Consider the following 22,500-nt stretch of genomic DNA (forward strand, 5'->3'; position numbering starts at 1 on the left):
TCATGGTGTCTACGCGAAGACTTAGAGGGCGTTACAATTTCCACTAGTAGAATCTCACAACTAAAAGATACCAGGGAGGAACAATAGGAGGTGAAATAGAAAGTTTAAATCCCCACATTGGAATACGAAACACCTGCCACACCTGTTCTTTCGTTAGCTGGCGTGCACCTGGCGGGCGTGTACCTGGCGGGTGTGTACGTGGGCAATAGATACCTGAGTGTGTGTGTGTGTGTGTGTGTGTGTGTGTGTGTGTGGCGGGAAGGCATCTGTACGCACGCTGAATAAGGAAGAAACTGTGTGTGTGTGTGTGTGTGTGTGTGTGTGCGGGACTGAAGTGTTTGTTTCCCTGCCGTAATCAATAGCTGAAAATAGTCTTTCAGTGACGCGCACATGTAGATAGTAATGATGGAAGAGAGAGAGAGAGAGAGAGGTGACGTTCCTGATGCCACCAAACAAATATTGGGAAACCTTTTCTTCCTACTCCCCGTTCCGATGACTAACAATACTGTATCCTGTTGCGTCACCTCTCACTTAAATCTCCTCACCTCCTCCCACCCCACGTCACCTCACCTCACCTTACCTGCAGTGACTCCCTCCCCAACCCTCACACTCACCTCTCTTTCTCTCCCGGCTCCTCCTCCCTTCCTTCCTTCCTTCCTTCCTTCCTTCCTTCCTCGTTCCGTCATCCCGTCCATTCCTCTTTTCTTTCTTTACTTGTCATCTCTTTTCTTTTTTATTCATAATGCATTCCATTTCTTCTGTTTTCTTGCCCTTTATCAAATTCCTTCACTTTTTTCTTCGTTTTCTTCCTACTTTTCCTTTATGCTTTTTCTTTCCTTAGCATGTCATATTTTTCTACATCACTCTCCTTCCTTCTTTCCTTCGTTCCTCTTTTTTTTTCTTTTTCACCAGTTCCTTATTTCTTCATCATTTACTTGTCTTTTTTTCAGCAGCCTTTCCTACATCGCTGTCCTTCCTTCATTCCTCCCTTCTCTTCTCTCCCTCCTTTCCTTCTCTCCTTTCTTCGCTCCTTTCTCTTATCGCTCCGTCAATCTGTCCCACTCTCGCATCGCTCGTCACATCCAGAACCGTCACAATGTTCCTTTATTGCATTCCCTTCCGTGTTTTTTTCTCTTTTTTACCTTTTATTATTTTACAATCTTTTTTTTCCCATCTTCCGTCACATCGAGGCGCGTCACATCTTATTTGCAGCTCCATCACTCAATACCGTCACGTTCTTTATTGCTACTTGTCTGTTTTGTTTTTTTTTTTTGTTTTCGTTTTGTTCTTTATGGTAGTTTGTATTTTGCTTCATTTTGTTGTATTATTGTTGTTCTATTTCTTGTATTGTTTTGTGTTGTGGTCTATGGCTTTCACGTCTCTATTTCTCTTTCTCTTCTCTCTTCTCTCTCTCTCTCTCTCTCATATACACACATTCCTTCCACAATTCACATTATTTCCCTATTTTTCCACCCATCCCGTCACATTTTCCTCCCGACTTACATCCTTTTTTTAGTCCTTTTTTCCTCCTCCCTCACCTTGTATACCTATCGTTCACTGCACTCTTTTCCCTCCATCTCCCTCTCTCTCTCTCTCTCTTTCCTTCCTCCATCTCTTTACACCTCTCCGTCACATTCCTCCCAACGTTTATTCTTTCCTTCGTAACCTATTTTCCGCACTTCTTTCATCTCAGCCGCCCCACTCAAAACTCTTCGTCACGGGCGGTGTTGGTGGTAGTGGTGGTGGTTGTGAGTTATGATTCCTGTAGCGTTGTGCTTTCCCCATTGTGCCAGGCAGGGCGGGAGTGGCTGGCCGGGACAGGTAGGACGAGAGAATAAGGGTGGATAAGGGTAGGGAGAGAGGGAGAGGTAGGTAGGTAGGTAGGTTAGGGTGGTGGTGGTGGTGGTGGTGGTGGTGTATAGTAGTGATATAATAGTTAGGGTGTGTGGTATTTATTTTCAACGGTTATTTGTTTATTCTCTCTCTCTCTCTCTCTCTCTCTCTCTCTCTCTCTCTCTCTCTCTCTCTCTCTCTCTCTCTCTCATGCCGCCTACGCCCTTCCCCCCCCATCCTGTTTTCTATATAAGTGTGGTGTTGCATTTCTCGTTTTCGTTTTCTCTTCATGCCCATCTTGAGAGAGAGAGAGAGAGAGAGAGAGAGAGAGAGAGAGAGAAATCCTCCATGTGTGTGTGTGTGTGTGTGTGTGTGTGTGTGTGTGTGTGTGTGTGTGTGTGTGTGTGTCCTTCTCAACGCATTAGGTCAAGCAAGCAGACGCTGTTTAAGTCCTTCAGGATACAAGCAGCTGTGAATTCCGCCCCCGCGCAGTGACTTCATCCTGCCTCCCTCTGTGTGTGTGTGTGTGTGTGTGTGTGTGTAAGATGACCTAACCGGAGGGACAGGGTTGGTTGGCGGGAGGAATGAAGGGAAGGAAGAAGTTTGATCCTTTCCATCTTGTCTCATTCTTGCCCCTCTCGATCTTCTTTCCTCTCTCTCTCTCTCTCTCTCTCTCTCTCTCTCTCTCTCTCTCTCTCTCTCTCTCTCTCTCTCTCTCTCTCTCTCTCTCTCTCTCTTGGTTGAGCAGTCCTCACAGTCCACGTCACCAATTAAAGAGAAAAAAAGGAAGGGAATAAAAAGGCCTTTAGATGTCTTCGTACCTAAAGACCATTTTTTAACTTAATTTGGGAAAAAAAACGAATCAGAGTGAAGTTACCGAATTTGGCTGGAGTTTCTTTTATTTTCCTTTTTTATTTTTGTCTCATTCGACCGACAGTCAGACTTAGCGCAGTTCCAGAGACTTATGAGAAGAAAAGAATAGAAAAGAAAAAAAAATAATGTGGTAGGAGACGCCAGGAAGAGATTTTTATAAACTAAAACTTAAAAATATTGAAAGAAAATAAAAATAAACAGAAAAAAAATCGTTAGTCAAGATGTCAATTCGCTCGTGGTAAAATTTTGCCTGAATATTTTCCTGCGTTGATTTTTTTTAGGACAAGGCCGTGCGTGGTTTTTAGAGTTGGAGCGGGATGGGGCGGAGGCAAGGCGGGGCGGGCCGGAGACGGGAGGAGGCATAGTCGGTCATATTGGTTCTAGCTCGTGTATAAGAAGTGCGTAGTGTAAGTAAGTCAACAGCAATCAGTCCACCGGTAAGAGCGCAGCAGCCTTTCTTTCCTTCCGGCTTGTATTTCCGGTTTCTTTACTTTCCTGCTGGTTGTTGTGTGCAAAGGGAATGAGTGAGCTGCGGCGGCGGGCGTGCTATTCCACCACCACCACCACCACGCTGCCCGTCCATCGGTGGCGCGGTGTCGAGTGTCAGTATCGGCTAATAAAATGAACCCGATAACGTTGTCCAGCTCTCTCTCTCTCTCTCTCTCTCTCTCTCTCTCTCTCTCTCTCTCTCTCTCTCTCTCTCTCTTGCTCCTCCTTTGCTTTCTGAATAGGAAGGCAAAAGAGACATGAGTGGAAAGAGTAAGCGGTACCAAGTGTGTGTGTTTGTGTGTTTGTGCGTGTGTGTGTGTGTGTGTGTGTGTGTGTTCCTCATGAATCGAAGGAAGTGCAGCCACGGAAGAAATTGACGTGGAATCTGCAGTGAAAGTGATTTAGTGTGATTGTTGTTGTCTTGGCTCTGCTTGGGGGAGGGACGGACGTGCTGGGGGAGGGGGTGAGGGAAGGCATAGGAAGGGTGTGTGTGGGGGGCTGGAGGGGGTGGTTAGCAAGATCTACCTAGTGCGGAAGTTTGTCGAATGTGTGAGTGTCGTTGTAAAGTTGATGGATCGCCGTCACTTCTGGAACGGCCCGGCCTGTCTTGCTCTTTTTTGGGGTAAAGGGAAGTGGTGGGGAGGGAAAGAGGACACTTTTCCTCCACGCTGGTGCTGAGTGATGGAGTAAAGGCATTGCGTGGAAGCACCGCACGCACTCACCACAAATACCGGATGTTTGGTGGCAGCAGTTTCAGCGCTCTGTCTCCGTCTCAGCTGCTGTTGTTGTTCCCTTCCTCCACCTTGTCTCTTCTCTTTCTCTGATTGTTGTTCTTCTTCTCCCTCCTCTTCCTCCTATTCTTTTTTTTCCTTCCTGTCAATATGAAATAAGTTATATACCTGTCTTGATAACAATCTCTCTCTCTCTCTCTCTCTCTCTCTCTCTCTCTCTCTCTCTCTCTCTCTCTCTCTCCATGGATTCACCACTCCTTTTGAGCTGCCGCAAGGGACGTCTACTTAAAAAAGAAAAGTCTTTTGATACGGAAGTATGGTGTCTTGTCCCTCGCCCCTCCCTCCATCTCCACTCCCTCACCCCTCCTCTCTGATGGGTTAGTTCACGATCCTCCTGAATATTGTAGCAGCGGTGAAGGTCGCGGGCTCAGGTGACCCTTCCCTCCTGCCCGGCTGGTCTGGCGGGTGCCGGTCTGCCGCCACTCAAACAAACACGGCCGCTACCACTCCAACACGTCACCTCAAATATTCAGGAGCCCGGTTGACGATTTCTCGGGTGGGAAGATGTTTCGCGTGGCTCGGTGGGGCCTCTGCGCGCCTCCAGCTGTCCTCCAGGAGACGCTCACTCCGCTGTCTTCTGTCCCAGCTGGCGGCTTAGGTGTGCATGCGACGGCGCGTGGGAGCCGTAAAGTCGAGGCTCTCTGGGGACGCGGCACACATTTCCGGGGTGTTGCGATGCAGGCGAGGAGTGGCCGGGAGAGGCTGGCTGGTGTTAGGTCTGCTTTATGTGCGTCTGCCTAATTCGTCCTTGTTCCTGTTTCCCTGGGTCAGTAGGGAGGGAGTGCGAGCGTGTCAGGGTCAGGACTTGAAGATACGTGCATGTCATGCCCTCAAGCATCCACCACGCCCTAGAAGGCCTAGATATTGCCTCCAGGGACTAGTGTATCCCTCGCGTCGCCGCCAACACCGCCGTGACGTGTAAGACAGGCCGCGGGGAGGGCACGTTTAATAAATGAGTGTCGTGTAAAGGGAAATTACAGCTTCCTTTCTCCGTCAGAGTCAGTATGGGGTGTTCCAGTTTCCAGGAAGCCCCCTTCACCCTCCTTCCCTCATTCCCTGATCTCCGCCTCCTGCACCTCTCCACCTCTCCACCTCTCCGCCCCATTGCCACGCCTTCCGTCACCCCTCAAGCCGCCTGCCCCGTCACGCCTCATACGCACACTCGTCAAATGGCTGACACGTGATGGTTACCGATTCCATTCACGTATGAGGAAGGAGAAAACATCTTGCGTGCGGGGGAAACTTTTTAACCTTTCTCTTTTCCTCCCTGATGATTTTTCCTTCCTTTCAGCTGCAGTTTGCATATTTTTTCTAAACTTTTTTTCTTCCTCTCCTTCATTTGAGGTTTGCAGTCCCGTTGGCGTATGTCTGAGTGCGCGTTTAATGTCCGGATGTGCACGAGTAATGTATACTTGCGTGTGTGTAATGCATATGTGTTGTGTGTGTGTGTGTGTGTGTGTGTGTGTGTGTGTGTGTGTGGATGCGTTCACCGGCCGGTCACTCCCTCCTCCCTTCCTGTTGCTGCTTGCATGACGTCACTTCCGGACAGGGTCAGTGCTGTCAGGTGGGCGTGGCGGCTCCTTGGACCGTCACCACCATCGCCTCCGCCATATGACCTACTTAGGCGACGCTGTGACGCGCTGGGAACAACCACACACACACACACACACACACACACACACACACACACACACACACACACACACACACACACCTCCTCCCGCTGAAAAGTGACGTCATGGTGTTACGCGGAAGTTTGTCAAGGTTGTGAAGAAGTTTTTGTTTAGCATTTGGCAGAGAGTAATGGCGAGAGGCGACGGGCGCTTCCTGGCTGGGGTGTAGGAAGGTGACGGGGTGTGCAGGGGTGTAGAGGAGCTAGACAGGTGTAGCGACGAGGGCGGAAGGGTTGGATAATTACCTGTTTACGTCTTGTTTTTAGCACCGGTGACGTGTATGTGTGTTTGTGTGTGTGCGGTGGTTTTTTTTTTTTTTTTTTTTTGGTGCGTGTGCCTTGTTCCCTTGCTCCCTACACACACACACACACACACACACACACACACACACACACACACACACACACACACACACACACACACACAGACACCGGAAGAGCCCTAGAGCATATAGTAATTAACTTTTTCCTGGCCACATATAGTAACCTACCTGCGCGGGGCTTCGTGTGTATGGGACAGGAAGGAGGGAAGGGGTGCCTGCGAGGGGCGTCCCTGGGGGACATACACACACACACACACACACACACACACACACACACACACACACACACACACACACTTAATACACTTTATCTTATCTCACTTATCTGTTTTTTTTCTGATTTAATTTTATATCCTCACTGAAATCCGTCCATCGTTTTGCACTGATAGTAATTCCGGTCTTAAATAACTGAAGTGATATTAAGACAAATTGGTCATGAGGAATTCTGGTAGGTAATTAAATAAAATACTCGTATAAATGAATAACTCTAAACGTGTTTGTGTGTGTGTGTGTGTGTGAGAGAGAGAGAGAGAGAGAGAGAGAGAGAGAGATAATGGGTGGGTGAGTTTCTGTGCGCGTCTTTCTCGAGAGCGGCTTCACTAAATGGAATAGCGAAAAATGCCAGTGTTCAGCATTTTCACGGCTTTCCCCTGAGACACAGCAGATAAACTGTGTGTCGTAACCTTCCTGAAACCCTTTTATAACCGGATGGCGGCTCCTCTTCCCCTCCCTCTCCCCTCCCCACTCTTTCCCACCATAATCCCCTTTAACAACACCATTGCATCCTCAAGTCCAGCGTCACTTTTCATCACTAACGTAGAAAACAAGACCAATTAGATAGCGCAGAATTGAGAGCATGTTGGCGGGAATGTTGTATAATGCAATGTTTTATGAAGGGAGTGACGAAGAGCGTGACTGTTAACGGTGGGGAATATTGTGTGAATGGAGCGGCATGTTGCTAGTGTTGGGTTTGCATAGTTAGTGTAGTAATTTGGATATTGGTTAAGTTGGTTTATAGTTAGTAAGTTGTCTTATCGATGGAAATTCATTGTCCTCATATTTCACGTTGGTTGTGGTGACGGTGGTAGTGGTGGTGGTGATGGTGGTGGTGTTAGGAAGGTTATCGCCGTGCACATCAAAAGATCCTCTCTGACTAAACAGGCGTGAGTTAGTAGGCATTGTGAGTAAGGCTTCGTACCATCAAACAGTATCACCAGCCCTGCCTGGCTTCCCCTGATCCAATAAGGCACGTGTCCAGCCACTCCTCCCTGCTCGGTCACACCCTGCGTGCCACTATCCTGTCAGGCGTGAGGTGTGAACAAACTGCTGACGGAGACAATGCTTTGTTTGTGTTTTCCCCTGAGAGCCTCGACAGTAGGCAGCGTGGAGCGGTTTCCTCCGTCCACTCAGACCCACTTTCTCGGAAACGTGAGCGGCGGCGCCTAATAGAGTGTACCGCTGCGTGGAGGGTCAGGGGACTCGCGGCGCGCCCCTCAGGTTGCGTCACGCCGCCTCACTCACGATGGCGGACTCGTTAACGAAGCCCCGTGGCGCTGAGGTCCATGAGCCCTTAACTCTATCAGATCCACATCCCCGGAAATAATCGCGTTTATTCAGCATTGTTGTGAGTTACCACGATAAACTGAATTAGTCCAACCTGCTGACTGGCGCGTCTGGCGGCCAAGGCTGGTGCTCCCCAGTGTCTGCTAAGTATGGGACGCCGCCGAGGCAGTAATCGCGGTGAAAGGAAAACGTAAATAAACCAAAAGCCGTCCTGATTCACCTAACAAGCAGCGTGACGACTTAATGGAGCAGTGTGGAGGCTGGCACGGTGTGGTGAAGGAAGGAAAGGCGATTCCTGCGGTGACGGATCCTTCGCGCACCCCGAGGCGGTGAGGAGGCCGCGGAGTGAGAGCACAGGAGGCGTGGCGGTGAGCCGAGATGTAAGGAGAGGAGGCGTGGGCGGTTACGGCGGCGGGCAGAGGCTTACAATGGGGCGGTGGGGTCGTCGGCCGGGGGCGTTTCAAGAGTGTTGACTTAGTGTGGTGGTCGTGGATGATTCATGGGGCGCCTTGTAGCCTTGTGGACTGTGTGGACTGCCGTAGTAAGCCAGACTCCCATCCCTCGCGGCCCCCACGCCCTGTCCCCGCCACACGCCGCCCGGACGAGTACAAATGGTGTGTGTACGTTTGGTCCTGCGGTGAGAGGGGAAAAAAGAAGCGGCAGACGGCACGTTTCCCTGACTAACACTTGGGACGGTGGCTGCTTGTTGGGAGATGAAGGAGTGACGAGGCGAGGAGTGTGACATGCCGGAGGGGGTACTGCTCTCAGGGGGCCACACGAAGAAGAGGAGGAGGAAAATACGTAGCAGGAAAGGACGTGATGGAAACTGTGGAAGAAAAATGGGATGGAGGCTTGAACGAGAAGGAACATTGGAAGGAAATTAAGAAGAAGGATACAACGAGAGGGCGAGGACGAAAAAAAAGAGGAAGGGGAAAGGAAGAGAGAGAGAGAGAGAGAGAGAGAGAGAGAGAGAGAGAGAGAGAGAGAGAGAGAGAGAGAAAACAAAAATGAATAAACACAAGCTTAACACCCGTCCATTAACGAACGCTAACCTTGAATTACACACACACACACACACACACACACACACACACACACACACACACACACACACACACACACACACACACACAACTCAAGCATTTCATCTCACGGTTCCTTAATCTGTGTCTCCCTCCGATGACTATTTATACCCTGGGGGAGGCGGCTGCTACTCCCTCACCACCGCAACCACCACCACCACCACCACCAGGCGTAACCGCAACTCCTCCATGCTTGACGCTGCGGTGGAGAGAGAGAGAGAGAGAGGGAGAGGGAGATGGAGGGAGGGTCATAGTACTGTTTTGTTGTTAGTAGACTGGAATGACTTTGTGTTGAGAGAGAGAGAGAGAGAGAGAGAGAGAGAGAGAGAGAGAGAGAGAGAGAGAGAGAGAGAGAGAGAGAGTAAATTGGATGAGATGCTGTTGTCTCGTCGATTTCGTGTGTGTGTGTGTGTGTGTGTGTGTGTGTATGTGTTGAATATCAGAGAGAGAGAGAGAGAGAGAGAATCGGATCCCCAGTGAAGGAGGCTCAAACTGTCTCTATGTGGGGGAGATATCTTGCTTTCCTCCTCCTCCTCCTCCTCCTCCTCTTCCTCCTCCTTCTCCTCCTCCTCCTCCTCCTCCTCCTCCTCCTCCTCCTCCTCCTCCTCCTCCTCCTCTTAGCCATCTCATTTTTTTTCCACCATCTTTTATTCTTCTCCCTCTTTTAAATCTCTTTTGCTCGTTTTCGTTGTGTTTTTCTCTTTCTTTTCTCGTTTCTTCATTTTTTCATTTATTTTGTAGCTTTTAACGTGAATTCTTGCCATCTGTTTGCTTTCATTTCTCTATTTTTATTCTTTATTCCTGGCAATCTCTTTCCATATTTTACGTTTTTTTGTTTGCATTTTTTTTCTCTTTATTCCAACTTTTTCCTACTTTCTCTCTCTCTCTCTCTCTCTCTCTCTCTCTCTCTCTCTCTCTCTCTCTCTCTCTCTCTCTCTCTCTCTCTCTCAACTAGTGCTTTTGTTATTCTTGTTATTTTTTTTGTCAGTGTGTGTGTGTGTGTGTGTGTGTGTGTGTGTGTGTGTGTGTGTGTGCACTAACATGGCCGCGAGGGAATCATTAAGAGAGGCCGAGCTTTTGTAAGTCTGTTTGTGAGTTCTCTCTTCCTTTGTGTTCTCCCTTGTTTGCTTGCTGTGTCTCCTCCCTCCCTCCTTCCTTCCCTCCCTCCCTCCCTTCTCTTTCTTCCTGCATTCCTTCCTCCCTTTTTATCCCTCCTTCTCTCGTGTGCTTTTCATCTCTCCCTCGTTCTTCTCCCCCCCTGCTCTTCCTTCTTTCTCTTTTCTCCTCTCTCCTTCCCTCCCGTCCTTTCTCTCTCTCTCTCTCTCTCTCGCTCTCGCTCCCTTCAAACCACCACCAGTTAAGTCAAGGTAAACAAACACAGATTCTAAAATAAAAATACTTCAAACTGACTTAACATTTTATCATTTTTATTTCTTATTTACTTTCTTTCTTCATTTTTATCTATTACTAACTTAGTTTTTTTATTTTCTTTTTTTCTTTCCTTTATTCGTTTTTTTTTTTTTTTCTTAGTTCAGTTTAAGAGTTCGGTTGTTCCTCGTCTTCCTATCTTCCCTCCTCGTGTCCTTCGTTCGCCAAGACAAGCTCCTTCCTTCTCCTTGTCCCTTTTCCATTCCTCTCTCTCTCTCTCTCTCCCCTCTTGTCCTTCATTTGATAATTTCTCTACCGTTCTTCTCTCTTTCTCTCTTTCTCTCTTTCTTTCTTTCTTCCTTCCTTCCTCTCTTCACTGTCTTCCGTCCTTGTCTCCTCTTTTCTTCTTCTCACTTTCTCCTTTATCATCACCATCTGCTTCATTTCGTCCTTGTCCCGGTTCTTATCTCCATCTTCTTTCTTCTCCTTCTTTTTTTGTTTCTCTTCTCTTTTGTCTTTACCACATCCTTTATTTCCTTCATCACTTCGCCTCTCCCTTTCCTTCACTGCCTTCTCCGTTTGTATATATATGTCTTCCTTCTTTTCTTTCTTTCTTCCTTCTTTCCTTCATTCCTTCCCGACTTCCTGACCCTTATCACTTCGCCCCACCCTTTCCCTAGCTCTCTTCCTTCATATTTATCCTTCCCTCCTTCCTTCCTTCCTTCCTTCCTTCCTTCCTTCCTTCCTGTTCCCTTCCCTATCTGTCCTCCCGCCATTCCTCCTCTCCCTCCTCATCTCTGCCCCATATTTCTTCTCTCACTCATTCCTTCGCTGTCCTTTTCCTTCCTATTTGTTCTTCCCTCTTCTATCCCTCTCCCTCCCTCCCCCACAGTCCCCTCAGCCCTTCCTTCCTTCCTTCCTTCCTTCCTTCCTTCCTTCCTCTCCTAACGTGATCTTTATTTCATTTCGTCCTTCCTCAGTAATCTTCTTATCGTGTTGCAATTTTCCTTCCATCTGCTCGACTCTCCCTAAATTGTTTGATCCCTACTGCCATTTCCACTCCATCGTCCTCTATCTGTCTCTAGCCTCTGTTTTTTTTTTTTTCCATTCGTGTTTTTTTTTTCCTTTTTTCTTCTTTTTCTCTCTCTTGGTTCATTTTTTTTTTTTTTTAGTTTTCATGTTTCTTTTTATTTTACTTTTCTTTCACGTTTTCCTTTCTCTGTTTTCTTGTTTTCTTTTCTTTTTCTTATTGGTTTCCTTTCTTATTTTGTGTTTTCTTATTTGGTTTTCTTTTTCGTATTCCTCTTCTTTTTTTTTCCTTGTCCTCCTATTTTTTTTTTTTTTTATTGAATTATCGGTTTTTTAATCTTCTACTCAGTTTCCCTTTTGTTTTTATTTTGTTGTTCTTTATTTTTCCTTCCTTGTCTTCTTTATCTTTTTTTCCTTCTATCACACACCTATCTCATTGTTTTCTTCTCATTTCGTTCATTATTCTTTGTCTTGCTTCTCTTTCCTCCTTTTATTCCGTCCTGTTTCCTTTCCAGCTTGTATTGTAATCCCTCCTGCTTATCTTCCTCATTTTTTTCCTCTTTTTCCTGTGTTTTCCTCCATACTTTCCTCTCCCTAATCCTTACTCTTGGTTGCCTCTTTTTCCTCCTATCTATCCCTCAATATTTTTCCTAATATTTTGTTGCCTCTTTCCTCTTTTTTCCCTTATCTATTCCTCTCTTTTAATCCTCTCTACTTTCCTCTTTCATCTTTCTTTTTTTCTCTCTCTCTATCCCTCTCTGTGTTTATCCGTATTCCTTCTTGTCTTCTTTCCTTCTATCGTAATCATTTCCTTCTCTGTTTCTTTCACTATTTTTCTCTCTATTTCCTTTGCTTCCTCCTCCTCCTCCTCCTCCTCCCTCTCCTTTCCTTCTTCTTAAACCTCCCTCTCCTCCTCCTTTCCTTTTTCCCGCCCACACTATCCCTGCTTTCATTATAATCCTTTCCTTACTCTCCTCCTCCCCTCTCCTCCTCCTCCTCCTCCTCCTCCTCCTCCTCCTCCTCCTCCTCCTCCTCGTCACATCCTTTGGTCTGCCTGCAAATTGTTCCCAAAGTCGTGACACCTTGTTAAGTTGTTCTTTATGTGTTGTCGTTAGGGTCTTTTAGGAGGTCGTATTAATGGCGTGTGTGTGTGTGTGTGTGTGTGTGTGTGTGTGTGTGTGTGTGTGTGTGTGTGTGTGTGTGTGTGTGTGTGTGTGTGTGTGTGTGTGTGTGTGTGTACCTGAGGCGCTTGTAGTTTCTCACGGTTACCTGTAGGAGGCGTGTAATTAGCAGTGTATTAGTCAGGGCTGCTTTAGACAGGTGGGCTGACGAAGGGGCGGGTAATGTACTAGAGAGAGAGAGAGAGAGAGAGAGAGAAGAGGAATATTTTTTATGTTTTGCACGGAAGGTAGGAACAGTGGGAGGTGAGGAAGGGAAGAAGAAGGAGGAGGAGGAGGAGGAGAAGGAAGAGGAGGAGGTCATTCACTGTCATTATACACTGGAGGGTCACCTGAGACACACACACACACACACACACACACACACACACACACACACACACACACACAAACTTTGGCAATCCCCAGCACAATTTAAGCCTCGCAGGAACTTGACTATCACATCGTAAAGACATCCACGCGCGCTCATCTTTTTTCCCTCCCTCGCCTCCACCCTAATCTTTTCTCTCCTCCTCTTCCCTCCACCGTCACCTGGCCCCTCCTCCTTCCCTTCCACATGACGGACCCATTTCAGCCCTCCACTTTCCTCCTCCACTTCTCCTTTTCGTTGTGTGTATCTTTTCTTCACCTGCAGAAGAAAGAAAAAGAGGAAGAAGAGGAGGAAAAGGAGAAATGATTCGGAAAATATAAGGAGTGTGGAAGACAAGTGGAAATGATAATGTGAAGATAATAAAGGCGGTAAATAGGAAAAGTGAAAAGAAAATGAGATAAGTTTAGAGTAGAAGACAGAGGGAAGATACGAAAGGAGTGCATTGTGAAGGGAAGTAAATGCGAAAATGATAATAATAAGAGCCAAGAGAGATATAAAAAACGGAGTGACTTTGAGGGGAGGAAGGAAGGGAGGGAGGGAGGAATGACACTTGAAGGGGAGGAAGAGAGAGAGAGAGAGAGAGAGAGAGAGAGAGAGAGAGAGAGAGAGAGAGAGAGGGCTTGGTTCATGTGGAAGGAGACAGTTTTGCCTCGGAAGATTGACAGGTCATCAGGGAAGGCGACGCGAGGTGGGTGGGGTGTCGAGATAGGTGGTAGGGGGTGAGAGAGGGGGTGGAGATGGGGTGTCGAGGGGAGGTGGGTTGTAGTGTCATGGGCAGTGAGTGGAGAAGGGGGGGTGAAGGCAGTGATATTCTTACACTGAAGACAAGCCATTGTAGTTCCTTCCCACATCCCCTTCATTCCTCCACCATCACCTCCTCCACATTCTCCACATTCTCCTTTTTTCGTGGTGTGTCTCTACTTTCCTTCTCCACTTTATGACTTTCCTTCCTTTGTCGCATTTTATCTATCTCCACATTATTCGTATTATTCAACTGTCCTCCACGTTACATGCTCCCTCCACTCCACTTTCCACTCCACTGCACCTAACCTAACATTCCTCATTTCCTCTTCATGTTCCTTCACCTTTCTTCGTCACCCTATCGCAACACTTCACTTCCCTTATCCGTCCACACCTTTTTCCTTCATACTTATTCTTCATACTTCTTCACCTTGAACCCGTCACTCCTTCCTTCCCTCCACACTCCTTTCTTCCTCTTCTCCTCCTCTTTCGTGTAACCCTTATCCGGTCACACCCTGTTGTCTTCCTCATTCCTCTCTTATCAACGTGTCACCCTCACTCTTATTTCTCTCTCACTTCTTGCCTCCTCAGTTTCTCTTTTTAATAAACCAGAAATCTTGCCAATCTATCACCTGAACCATAACAAATACTCTTAAAAACACTAGTACCTTTAACTGGAGCCTTTGGAAAGGAGTGATGGTGAGGGAGCAATGCGTTTCAGAATAAGGGCCTTACTCGTTTCATTTCTTCCTCACCTTTCATCTTCACCACACCATGAATTACTCGCGCCATGCCCCACCCTCCCGCACGCCACCAGCACGCCACCCGCCACCCACACCCACCACCTACCACGTACCACCACTATACCTGACTTAACCACTAGGCAGGCAAGGTCGTACGGGCGTGGCGGCGACGAGGAATGTTTTTTAATTATTTATATAAGTGATACGCATGTCCACATACCCTGGTGGTAGAAAACGGAGGTGAGGAGTCGCGTATAAGCTTCCCACATGGCATAGTAAACGCGAGGCAACACCTGGGGGACGCAAACACCTGGGAGGGATTAACTGAAGGAATGCTAATGTGTGGTTATTCTGAGTAACATTGTGTGATTTTATTGGGTAGAAGTATAGAGAGAAAAGTATTTATTAACTCTTGATGCCTTAATTAATCCGAGTGATCTTGCTTGTTGAAGTTGATGATATAAATAGAAAGGCGTTAGCGTGGACGTATTTAGGGTAGAAAAGAAAGGAGATGGAAAAAAGTGGATTATAAAAGAAAAAAAGATGGCAAACACAACACCTCATCATGGTTTGCTCTTTATCATTCTCTCTTCACCTTGCATGATTGAATTGAGGATGTAAATAGAAAGGTGTTAGCGTGGACGTATTTAGGGTTGAAAAGAAAGGAGATAGAGAAAAAAAAGGTGCATTACAAAGGAAAGCAAAGAAGACAATCGTAACAACACAGCACCTCATCATGGTTTGCTGTATATCATTCTCTGTGTTCCGAGTAGTGTTCCAGATTTATACTGCAAACCTGGGCCAGTTCATGTTATTCAGTGTGGAGGGAAGATATGATAGTCAACCCCTTCAGTACCATGACGCGTTTCCATATTCATTCTGTTTATTATTTAGTGATTTTATACAACTTCAGAAACTCATGTGAGGGTATTAAAGTAGTGAAGACTGGCCATTAATCTACTGACCTCCATAGACCCTTCCTTGTGTAAATAAAATTGTCTAATCACACCCAAACCTCGTGCGTCCCAGTACTGAAGGGGTTAAGGACGGCAGGGCGTGTGTACTGTGTGTGGGAGATTGATGGCTGGAACAAATGAAGATCGTGGTCACAAATTAGGAAGCGCGTGTAGCATCATCTCTTATCATCTCATACTATCTCTCTCTCTCTCTCTCTCTCTCTCTCTCTCTCTCTCTCTCTCTCTCTCTGTGTGTGTGTGTGTGAGTCAGTCCCTTAGGATTCCATGTCGCCTTCCTTTCCTTATTTCGTTCCATATCTGACAGAATTCATCTTCCTTCGTATTCTCTTCCCTCCCTCCCTCCCTCCCTTCTCGCTTTCGTTGTCTCCATCAGGAAACCGGGATTGCGTGGCGTCCAGTGACCGTAGGAAAGTTGACAGCCAGGAAATGCCTCCGTGTGTGTGTGTGTGTGTGTGTGTGTGTGTGTGTGTGTGTGTGTGTGTGTGTGAGTGAGTAGGAGAAGGTGAAGCCCCAGTTAGAGTTTTCACCCAGCAGTTAAAGGGACGACCCGTTCACCTGACATTAATTAAGATGAGAAAGTTGGCTTGTAATTGTTACCTGCGAGGGGAAATGAGGGAGAGAGGGGAGGAGGAGGAAGGGAGGGAAAAGTAGGGTGGAGGAGTAAGCTAACGAGGTATTTATGTCAGATGTGCCGAGTGTCTCGTGATGTCAGTTGTGTGGGTGTGGATGGGTGGATGGGGATGTGCGGGGGGAGGGGCGTGGGAGTCCACCAAGATGTGTGAGGCAGGAAGCGAGTACCTCCTAACCCACTTCTTGGTTCCTCCACCTCCTCCTCCTCCTGCTCTCCTCCCACCCCCCCAGCCCAGCCTTCCCCTTTGTTACGCATCCTCGTAGTACTCACTCACGTTCGTATTCGTTCAGCGTAGCGGTTCTCATGCTTACTCACGCGTGTGCGCCTCGAGCCTGGCGCACACACACGAGGTTCTGGTAAAAGTATGCACGGGACAGACTCGTGACTGCCGACGTGCTGGTCTGAAGGTGCGCCGCGTGCTGCACTGGAGGGACACAGGCGTTGTTGGCAGTAGCACAATCTCCGCCGTCACCACCACCACCACAAACACCATCTGTGCCACCTTCACTGTCACGTCCTCGGGAAATGCCTTACGTAAGAACCCCGTTCAAAATCCTTGCAGGATACCTCCCAGTCAGCTCCTTCCCCACAAAGCGTGAGGCGTCACTGATGTCAGAATACACACCATCAGTGTTCTCTTCGTGGTACGGGATGGTGGTCCCTCTCATTGTACATACAGGTTGCTTAGCCAACACTGAATTCCGCTTGATTGACATAACGACCTTCATCGCTCCATTGTTACGTAAGGAACTGGTCTGTCATCGAGTTACGGCGGCGAATGTCGGGGTGGTTTATTGTGGGAGCGGCGGTGCCCGATGAGGGACAGGTGTAGGGGTGTACCCGCTGTGAGTCTGCTGCTCACACCGTTGCAGTACAACAATGCACACTATTGCACCACAGGCACATTGTTCCCGGGTAGAAGGCGCCGCACTGGCTGGCGGCGCCGCCTCCGCGACTGTTCAGCTTCCTCTGCGAGACCCTTGCACGCGTCCTCACCCGACCTCTTGCTTTGTGTTGCAGATGACAAAGTAATGTGCTGAGACTTGTGTTGTGATTGTCAGCACAAGACTTGAATTACTCTGAGAAAGGAATCTGTTGTACTACGTTTTGTAAACAGTGAATCAGCGCCCGCGGCGCCGTGATGGACGCGCCCGCGCTCTAGCACCATGGAGCGACGACTCAAGCTGAAGTCGCTGAAGCGAGTCTACAGCCAGAAGGTGACGGGGGCCGAGCGGCGCGATGTGGGGCTCCGCTCCCCTGGGGCCCCAAAAAAGCCTTTGGTTAAATCTCTATCAATGGACTGGCGCCTCAACCTTGGGTCCCCCCTGGACCCCGGCCCACCTGCCCTTCACAGGATTGATGAACTGGACTTGAGCTCAAGCCAACACCTGTGTCGGAGTGCCACCTGCCCCAGTGTGCCCACCATTGACCCCCAGGCATCCCCGCTGCCATCACGCCAAGCTCCTGAGTCTGTCCGCAGCTCTCCCGCCACGTCCGGACTCAGGTCGCTTGGCAGAGGTGTAGGGACGCCCCTTGTGCGGTCCCATGAAGACCCGGGTCCCACCACCCCTGGCAGCGACAAGAGGCCGCACCGAGGACTCCGCCGCACTCGATCTCGACCGGAGGGTCCTGCACCTTCGTTCGGACCCCGGTCTGCTGCCGCCGTGGAATCCGGGGGCAGCTTGGGGGCCAGCGTGGGCGGCACCATCAAACGATACGTCAGTCTTCTGAGGAGCCGATCAGCTGTGTCCCACCGGGAGCGTCCCATCCTGGGCCGCATTAGTCCAGGTACGGTATTGGTCAGTTTAGACACTTAAGAGTTTATAGCACACTGGGCCTCAGCCACCCTTGTGTAGTCTTGTCTCTGTGTGTATACTAACTTGTCATGTCTTGCCTCTCTCTCTCTCTCTCTCTCTCTCTCTCTCTCTCTCTCTCTCTCTCTCTCTCTCTCTCTCTCTCTCTCTCTCTCTCTCTCTCTCTCTCTCTCTCTCTCTCTCTCTCTCTCTCTCTCTCTCTCTCGGGAGAGAAAGCTTAATTTCTTTATTTGTTTATATTTGTACATAATGTAATAGGTGTGGGTTGTGCATGTGGGGGCGGGGCGGGCGGGAGAGGGACAGGCAGGCCATTCGTTCTCTGCACAACATCTGCACTGAGGTAATGGAATGCCCATCGCGTGACACCACCACCTCAATAGTAACGCTGAGTGGGCCACAGGACGCCCACACCCTGGCCGTCATCACACACAAACACACACACACACACACACACACACACACACACACACACACACACACACACACACACACACACACACAAACAAACAAACAATGCCACCGCAGTATTGAGTGTGGTGACGGCTCTATACATGGCGATGGTGGAGAGAGGCCTGCGTAGCCCCAACACCTGCTGCCCCTCCACCACTACCACCACCACCACCACCCGCGGCAGGCCATATATTGTGTTAGCTATGTCCCATGACTCACTAATTTACTTACCATTCCCTTACTAACCCATCTGTCGCCTCGCCGAAACAGCCTCGCCGCCACTCACCAATGAGCGGCGCCCACCCCCGGACGCTTTACGAGCACAGTAATTCTATGTCATTTCTACTCGTCTATTCTGTCAAAATTACATATTCATTCCCGCTTCCTTTTTCCTCGTCTCTTTCTCCTTCCCTGCTTTCTCCTTCCTCCTTGCTTTCTCTTTCCTTCCTCCCATCACCCCTCTTCCTGCCTACCTTTCCCTCCCTTTCATATTTTTCTTCCCCCTACCTTCCTTTCCGTCCCTGCCACTCCTATTCCTGCCGTACTCTTCCTCACTGCCTCACTATTGCTCTGCCTCGCGTTCCATCCTTCCCTCCCCGCCACTGCCTCGCCACTCGCGCCTTTACTCCAGCAAACCTCATAGGATCAGTTGATAGCAGTGAAGGGAACGCTGAGATCTTGTTAAAAGGAACCCTTCTCATGGTGACGTTAGCTGTCTGACGGAGAGCCGGGAGGAGGACGTCATGGCAGTGCTCCTTAACGCCTCTTCTCCTCCCTGACGCCTTGACGCGCCCCCCAGCAGAGCAGTAACGGGGCTGAGGGCGTCGTGAACCGTAACATTAGTGAGGGAGTGAGGTTGACTTTTACGTGGCAACTTGACTCCGCTAGTCAAGGTGATCACAGAGAAGGAGGAGGAGGGAGACGGGGAGGGAGGATAAGGACTAAGGGGTAAGGATAGCGGTATGTAGGAAGTCACCTCAGAAGCAGCTTGAAGATACAGTGTGCGTCCTTCAGGAATCTTCAGGGTCGTGTTGTTGTGTGTGGAGGAGTGGAGTCGTCTGAAGTCAGGTTGGGGTAGGTGTAGTGAGCACGTGTGTATAGGAATGTGTAATATACATACAGGTGTGACTCTACCTTACAGTCCTGCACGAGGCCTCAGCACGCCGCTATCCTGCCTTACAATATACACTTGAAGTAAACACATGTGACCTCACTGTGCGCGCCATGTAAATTTCAACGCACGCGCAGGCACGCCAACACTCTTAACTCCCTGAGGCGCACGAGGGTGGTAGGTTGGGGGCGAGGGATTGGTAGGGGCAGCGTTGAGCGGGGAGTGGGCGGGGTGACGAGTCCTGGCCAGCCTAGCAACATGCTCAGCCTGTTCGTATTACGTTTCATCGAATCTATTTTTATGTAACTGTTTATTAATATTAATTGGATTAGAAACCTTCTCACTACCACCACCCGTTCCTCCTCCGTCCTTCCCGCCACCTCCTCCTCCTCCTCCTCCTCTCTATTCAATACCTCTCGGAGCGCTAATTGAATACAACTCGCCTATAAACAACAGGAAATCGGAAGAGGAAAGGAAGCAGCAAGATATATGATAAAAGGAAGAGGAAATTAAAAGAATTATATCTGGCATAGATAAAAAGAAAAGAAAACTGGATATCACACTCAAACATCGAGAGAGAGAGAGAGAGAGAGAGAGAGAGAGAGAGAGAGAGAGAGAGAGAGAATACTGTTACGCCAGGTTAGCTAGAACGGACTCTCGTGGGTCAGTGATTTATCTTCAGTCACACTTATATATATACTCAGGCTCCCATTGGCTGCTTGTTACCGCCTTCCAGTGTTTACCTGTGATTGGCTGTGTTTACCTGTGATTGCCTCGTGTTTACCTGTGTGCTCCCCCAACCCTGGCCGTCACCTGTGCTAAGCTACTCTCTATATTTGAACACGTGACTCGAGCGACAGGTAACATGAATCAAGATTTTTTTCTACCTTTGCCTTGACTTAATTTAACATCACCTGAGTCAGAGTTGATCGCCCGTGCCAAGGTGGAGTGTCAGCTGTGTGTGTGTGTGTGTGTGTGTGTGTGTGTGTGTGTGTGTGAGAGAAAATTTTGTTGCTTCTTTATCTGCCTGTTTGTTTGACCGTCTGTCTGTCTGTCTGTCTGTCTGTCTATCTGTGTTTGTATGTGTGTATGTATGATATGGCCTCTGCAGTATTCTACACTTTCGTTCAGTTAGAAGTATTTTGTTTTATCTTGTGTTAATAAGAATTTGGTATGGCATTTATTTGATTATGCAGCCAAACTAGAATTTATTTTGGGATGTGTATCGTGTGTGTGTGTGTATGTGTGTGTGTGTGTGTGTGTGTGTGTGTGTGTGTGTGTGTGTGTGTGTGTGTGTGTGTGTTAGGGGGGGGTGATACTTCTGTCTCCAATCCCTCCCACACTCCTCGATCACTCCCTCTTTCCCTTCCCTCTATCATCCCCCACCACCACCACCACCACCACCACCAGCGTCAAACTTCAGCCATTCCTGCAACTTGCCTCTTCTTTATAACACTAACCTGCTCTAAGTTATCTCCGAGACGACGCCTTCGGGACAAGTTATCTCTGCTGAAGTTAGGAGCGACCGCTGGAAACTTGATAGAGAGAGGGAGAGGGAGAGAGAAAGAAAGAGAAAGAGGGAGAAACACAAAAACACAACACTGAAGGAAAAAAAAGAGTGGATAAATGATAGAAAAATACACGTGAGAAATATATAAAGAAAAAAATATATGAAAAACCAATGGCCGATATTCTTGGATGGGACGGATATGGATTAACTCACCAGGTGCATTAATTAAGCCTTTACCTGGCCGGAGGAGTTCGGATACAAGAGAGTAGTACCGGCCGGTGGCTTTTTGATGTTCGCCATTGTTCCTTCTCCATTTTTCCTTCTCCCTCTTCTCCTCCAGGGCTTCCAAATTCCCCTGAGGCAGTTTCGACTCTTATGTCCTTCCTTCCCCTTTCACCCTTCCTCCTCCTCTTCCTCCTTCTTAATCTTCACATCCTCTTCCTTCTTCTCCTCCTCCTCCTCCTCCTCCTCCTCCTCATCCTTGCTTCGATTGAATATAGGAAGCAGAGAGGCATGAGGGAAAGATATGTAGGATGAGAGAGAGAGAGAGAGAGAGAGAGAGAGAGAGAGAGAGAGAGAGAGAGAGAGAGAGAGAGACTCCCCTTGTTATTTAACTCAGAATTTTAATCTTTGTTATTGGGACCCACCTACGTAGCTGGAGAGAGAGAGAGAGAGAGAGAGAGAGAGAGAGAGAGAGAGAGAGAGAGCCAGGAAGCGTGAGGGTGGACGCATTTTAGGAGGATTATAGTGGATGTTTTGCGGCAGGTGGTTCTGGAAGGGTGGAAGGAAAGGGGAGAGAGAGAGAGAGAGAGAGAGAGAGAGAGAGAGAGAGAGAGGGTTAGTAATGACAGGTAGGGGAGAGGGCGGAAAGCTTGCTCATCCACAGGCGGATATCTGGCGCTTGCACGGCTTCTCTAACAGGTGTTGTGCCTCGACAGGTGAGAGGAAGGGCCAGGTAAGGCTTGGTAGCGTGAGATTGTTGATAAATAGGGAAGGAAAGGGAGGGATGGCTGGTGTGTGTGTGTGTGTGTGTGTGTGAGAGAGAGAGAGAGAGAGAGAGTAAATTGCATTGCTTCAAGAACTTTGTCTCTGTCTGTCTGGAAGAAACTTTGAGGAGAAAACATAAACCAAGAACGAAATAAAATAAAGAAGAAAGAAAGAACAAACGTGAACTCGAGTCTATAATAAACTATTGAAAAAAAAAAAGGGAAACTGAAATAACAAATATAAAAGATCAACTCAATAACCGTAAGAAAAAAAATGTTATGTGTTTTGCATTAGTTTATGTAAAGAAAAATGTGGAACGAGAGACGAGAGGGAGGAAAAATGATAGCGAGCGGGGAGAGGAAATAAGAGGAGGAGGAGGAGGAGGAGGAGGAGGAGGAGGAGCTCATGGTCACAACAACAGGTGCTAATATTGCAGAGTTCTAGACTTTTAAATTGGTATTGACCGCAAACTAAACAACGTAGACTGCTTTTCCCTCTTCCTTCCTTCCTTCTTTCCTTCTTTCCTTCCTTCCTTCTTTTTATCCATTCCTTCAATCCCTCCTTCCTTTCTTTCTTCCTTTCTTTCTTTCCTTCTTTCCTTCCTTTCTCCCTTCTTTCTCTCGTTTCTACTTCCTTCCTTTGTTTCTTCATATTCCACCTTTATTCTTCCTTTTTTTACCTTCTCATATTCTTTATTATTTGTCTCGTCTTTATATTTTGTCTTACTTTTTTTCCTTCTTCTCTTCCTCTTCTTCCTCCTCCTCCTCTCCATTCTCTTATATCATCGTCTTTACCTCCTCTTTCCTCGTTTTGCTATATTTCCTTCTCTTCCGTCTCCTCTTCCGTTGCTTCCTCCTCCTCCTCTCCCTCCTCCTCCTCCTCCTCCTCCTCCTCCTCCTCTTCTTCTTCTTCTTCTTCTTCTTCTTCTTCTTCTTCTTCTTCTTCTTCTTCTTCTTCTTCTTCTT

The 22,500-nt window shown here is 48.0% G+C and overlaps 2 protein-coding genes across 5 annotated transcripts in view; both read left to right on the forward strand.

Annotated features, from left to right (window-relative positions):
• LOC123505583 (ras GTPase-activating protein raskol-like) overlaps window positions 1-22,500 on the forward strand; it is a 286,512-nt gene that overhangs the window by 114,482 nt on the left and 149,530 nt on the right. The window lies entirely within an intron of this gene.
• Window positions 1-22,500, forward strand: part of LOC123505584 — an 80,040-nt gene that overhangs the window by 903 nt on the left and 56,637 nt on the right. For both annotated transcript variants that reach the window (XM_045257074.1, XM_045257073.1), the window contains exon 2: window positions 16,684-17,451. In XM_045257074.1, the coding sequence (XP_045113009.1) occupies window positions 16,830-17,451 (622 nt within the window). In that variant the 5' untranslated portion in view covers window positions 16,684-16,829. The remainder of the gene's footprint in view (window positions 1-16,683; window positions 17,452-22,500) is intronic.

Source organism: Portunus trituberculatus, chromosome 18, assembly GCF_017591435.1.
Source record: "Portunus trituberculatus isolate SZX2019 chromosome 18, ASM1759143v1, whole genome shotgun sequence".
NCBI classification, from domain to species: Eukaryota; Metazoa; Arthropoda; class Malacostraca; order Decapoda; family Portunidae; genus Portunus; species Portunus trituberculatus.